This window comes from Mastomys coucha, unplaced genomic scaffold, assembly GCF_008632895.1.
Source record: "Mastomys coucha isolate ucsf_1 unplaced genomic scaffold, UCSF_Mcou_1 pScaffold22, whole genome shotgun sequence".
Classification (NCBI taxonomy): Eukaryota; Metazoa; Chordata; class Mammalia; order Rodentia; family Muridae; genus Mastomys; species Mastomys coucha.
Genome location: NW_022196905.1, coordinates 107,923,829 through 107,927,598, shown reverse-complemented (window position 1 = coordinate 107,927,598; position 3,770 = coordinate 107,923,829). Strand labels below are relative to the sequence as shown.

General features: G+C 47.3%; 1 protein-coding gene across 9 annotated transcripts in view; it reads right to left on the bottom strand.

Moving 5' to 3' along the window:
- Positions 1-3,770, bottom strand: part of LOC116068235 — a 35,518-nt gene that overhangs the window by 19,561 nt on the left and 12,187 nt on the right. For all 9 annotated transcript variants that reach the window (XM_031337525.1, XM_031337524.1, XM_031337534.1 and 6 more), the window contains one exon: positions 1,581-1,665. In XM_031337525.1, coding sequence (XP_031193385.1) covers positions 1,581-1,665 — 85 coding nt within the window. The remainder of the gene's footprint in view (positions 1-1,580; positions 1,666-3,770) is intronic.

Below are 3,770 nucleotides of genomic sequence, written 5' to 3'. Positions count from 1 at the left end.
ATCTTGTAGTGGTGATGTGCTTATGAAATGGCTTCCTACACCATTCTGTCTCACACATAGGATATTAAGAAATAGGTCGCCGGGCAGTGGTGGCAGATGCCTTTAATCCCAGCATTTGGGAGGCAGAGGCAGGTGGATATATGAGTTCGAGGCCAGCCTAGTCTACAGAGTGAGTTCCAGGACAGCCAGGGCGACACAGAGAAACCCTGTCTTGAAACAAACAAACAAACAAACAAAAAAAAAAAAACAAAAACAAAAAAAGAAATGGGTCTCCCAGAAGGTGTGAGAGATGGTGCCTATAGTTGGTAGAGATTGAGAAGACAGTGTAACATGTGGCTTTAAGGAATATGTTGGGTAAAAAATTATTGTGTGTGTTTGTGTATTTATGTATGTGTGGTATGTATTTTATGTATGTATGGATGGAAATGTGTGCTTGTGTGTATTGTATGTATGTGTGTGGTTTGTGTGTGTGTATGTATATGTATATATATGTTTGTGTGAGTTTGTGTGTATGTATGTATGTATATGTGTGCGTGTTTGTATGTGTAGGAGTGTGAATGTGAATGTGGGTATGTATGTGTGGGAGTGTGTGTGTTTGTTTATGTATGTATGAATGTGTGAAGGTGTGTATACAGAAGAGGGTGTAGGAGCACATGGAACTGTAGGGAAGAGGTTGTGGTGGTTTGAATAAAATAATCCCTGTAAGCCCATCAGGAGTTTCACTATTAGGAGGTGTGGCCTTATTGGAGAAAGTGTGTTCCTGAGGAGTGGGCCTCGAGGTTTAGAAGCCAGGCCTAGTGGCTCTCTGTCTCTTCCTTCTGTCTGTGGATCCAGATGTAGAACTCTCAGCTACCTCTCTAGCACCATATCTAGTTGTGTACTACTATTCTTCCCGCCATGACGACAATAGACTAAACCCCTGAACTGTAAACCAGCCTCAATTAAATGTTTTTCTTTGTAAGAGTTGCCTTGGTCATGGTGTCTCTTCACAGTAATAAAACCCTAAGGCAGAGGAGGTTGTGAGTTTCCTGATGTGTTGATCAACCCTGACCCTCTTAGATGCTCCTAGCTGATGAGCCATCATCTCGGCCCAGATTTTGGGGGTTTTACTGCACAGACTGTGTCTGTCCTTAATAAAAAACATGTATTGGGAAAGTAAGATTGACATTCATACATTATTGCAAAAGTTGGATCTTAATTTCTGTCATTTGTTGAGTTTGTGTTGTTTGCTTAGACCTCCTTTGATTGTCTGTGTTGTCTCCTGTGGCCCGTTGGGTGTGTTTATTCTTTCCGTGTCCTCTGTAGAGTGACTTTAAGTTCATTCTAGAGAATTTTTGTTGTTGTTGTTGTTCAGTTTGAATAGATAATTGTGCTGGGTATTGTAATGTTGGTGGCAGTTGTGGCATTTAAGAGCTTGAATACATTTGTCCAGGGAAAGAGAAAGGGGACTAACTAGACTTGGGTGGTACCTGGGCCACTTCTATCAAAACTGTATGATAAATGCCAATAATGATAGAGACTAAACAAAAAACTTTAAAACTGAGAAGACATAAGGGAAGGAGAGATGATGATTTACATACCAATTTCTGTTCTCTCTTTCCTAATCCTCAGAATCCATGACACATACTTCTGGATGTACCAGTACAGTGACCATGATGGGGTAACCTTGGGAGAAGGAGGACAGGGTTCACAACCCCCACTGCCCCTGGTGTCTTAGAGCCTGAGCACAGGACCCAGTTCTCCCTCACATCCCTTACTCTGGTCTAGGGGCCTCAGTCAGCTTGTTCTACACCAGAGAGAGTAGCCTGAATCCAGGGCCCACACACTGGGCCACAAGCCAGGGCCTGGCCTGTGTCTCCCTGTCTTTGCAAGACTCAGCCAGGGTCTCTGTGACTCCCACTTGGCACTTCCCTCCTTCCCTTCCTCCTTCCCTCCCTCCCTCCTTCCTCCCTCTTTCTCTCCCTCCCTCCCTCCCTCACTCCCTCCTTCTTTCCCCTACTGCTCTTCCTCAGATTGCTTGTCTTGCTCTGGCTTACCCACTCACAAGGGTTCCTCCAGTGTGGAGACAGAAAAACCAGGGCTGCCTTCCCTCCCAGCCCTGTTCACTTACTCACCTGCTTCCCACCCAAAACCTCAAGACCTGTTATGGGACAAAGGGTCTATCGGGTCTTGTGGGAGAGATTTACAACCAGAGCACATACGGAGAGAGACTTTTGAGCTTGGGATGAGGTGAGGGACTAGAGAGAGGTTGGACCTTAGCAATGGTTGCGTAGGTAGACAAGAACGAGAGTGGAGGGGGTGATGTCAACCTTGTGCAATTCACAACTTTGTAATTGTATCCTACACGTGGGGGATATGGATGGAATGATCCAGAGAGAAGGGGCCTGGCAGTGTTTCACACAGGACCACAGAAGAGCCAGTGGTCGAGGCAACTAGCAGCCTGAAGACAGGAAGGACATTGTTGGGAACCATGAGAGCCCTGAGATAAATATCCTGCCCCAGCTAATTGAGAACCCGGAGATTAACATCCTGCCTGACAATCACAAGGATGTGAACCCTGAGATTTAACATCCTGCCTGACAATCACAAGGATCCGGCTTGGCCCTGGGAAAAGAACATTCACGGAAATCCACCCCCTCTCCACCTGTCATCCACCCCCTCCTCACCTGTCACACCGGAGCTCAACCCCAGAAGAGATTATAACCCTCTGTCTCCCTCCTTCCTCTCCCCCTCCCCTCCAAGATTTTTGCTTTAAATATGCTCTGCTGCACTAAGTAAACAGCTCTTGACAAGCAATGCTTCCTTGAGTCCTGTCGTCTCTCTCGCCCATTCTTTATTCACAGGTTGTGACCCTCCTCGTTCCCCCGAATAACGTGACCTTCAGGCCAGGTCAGGTGGTGCCTGATGTGGGGTTCGAGGCACGGGCCACCTCTAGGACGGGTTAAGATCGTGATCGAATCCAGGTTCATGACTGACGCTGCTCGCCCGGTTGCTCAAGTCATTAGGTAAGCCATCCGTCTTAGACATCTCAAGAATGGGCCATTCCATGTCTAAAGAAGTCCACTTTATAAAGGACTTAAAAGAAGCTCTCAGAGAGAGCAGCATAAGGGTAAAGAAAAAGGACTTGGTAAGATTTTTTATCTTTATTGATGAGACATGCCCTTGGTTTATGATTGACAGGCCAGTTATCCGCCTTCCTCGCAATTCCCGAACCGCTCGACCCTGGCAATGCTGCCACCCTTGAAGAGGAAGCGACCCATTATCGTTCTGAAGATTGGCCTCCCCTAACCCTGTCCTCTGCCCCTCCCCTGCCTCCTAACATCGTCTCTGCCCTTCCACCTTCTTTCTTAGACATGAAGACTCGCATCATCTCCCAAATTCAGGAACTGACCAAGATTCTTCAACTCCAGGAATGCTTTTCTCACCTTTCAACTCTCTGCTCTTCCTCCTCTAACGCTCATCCCTGTCTCTCACAGCACCCCTCAGTCCACTTGACTTTTCCTGTCACTCGTTCTCAGACTACTGGAGGGCCCGCTCCTGCCTCTAGTCCTCGTCTGCCTCAACCACCTGTCACTTGGTCTGTGACATGCCAGTCTGCTCCAGCCTCTGCTCCTTCTTCTACCCCTTCTCGCCTTCCTTCTTCCTCTGCACCTCTGCGGTCCACACACAAAGACCCCCCCTCCTACTCATGAACACTGATTTGGAGGCCGAACAGTCTGCTAGCGACCTTGAACTTGATAATGAGAATGAAAGTGAGACAGATGACTCAG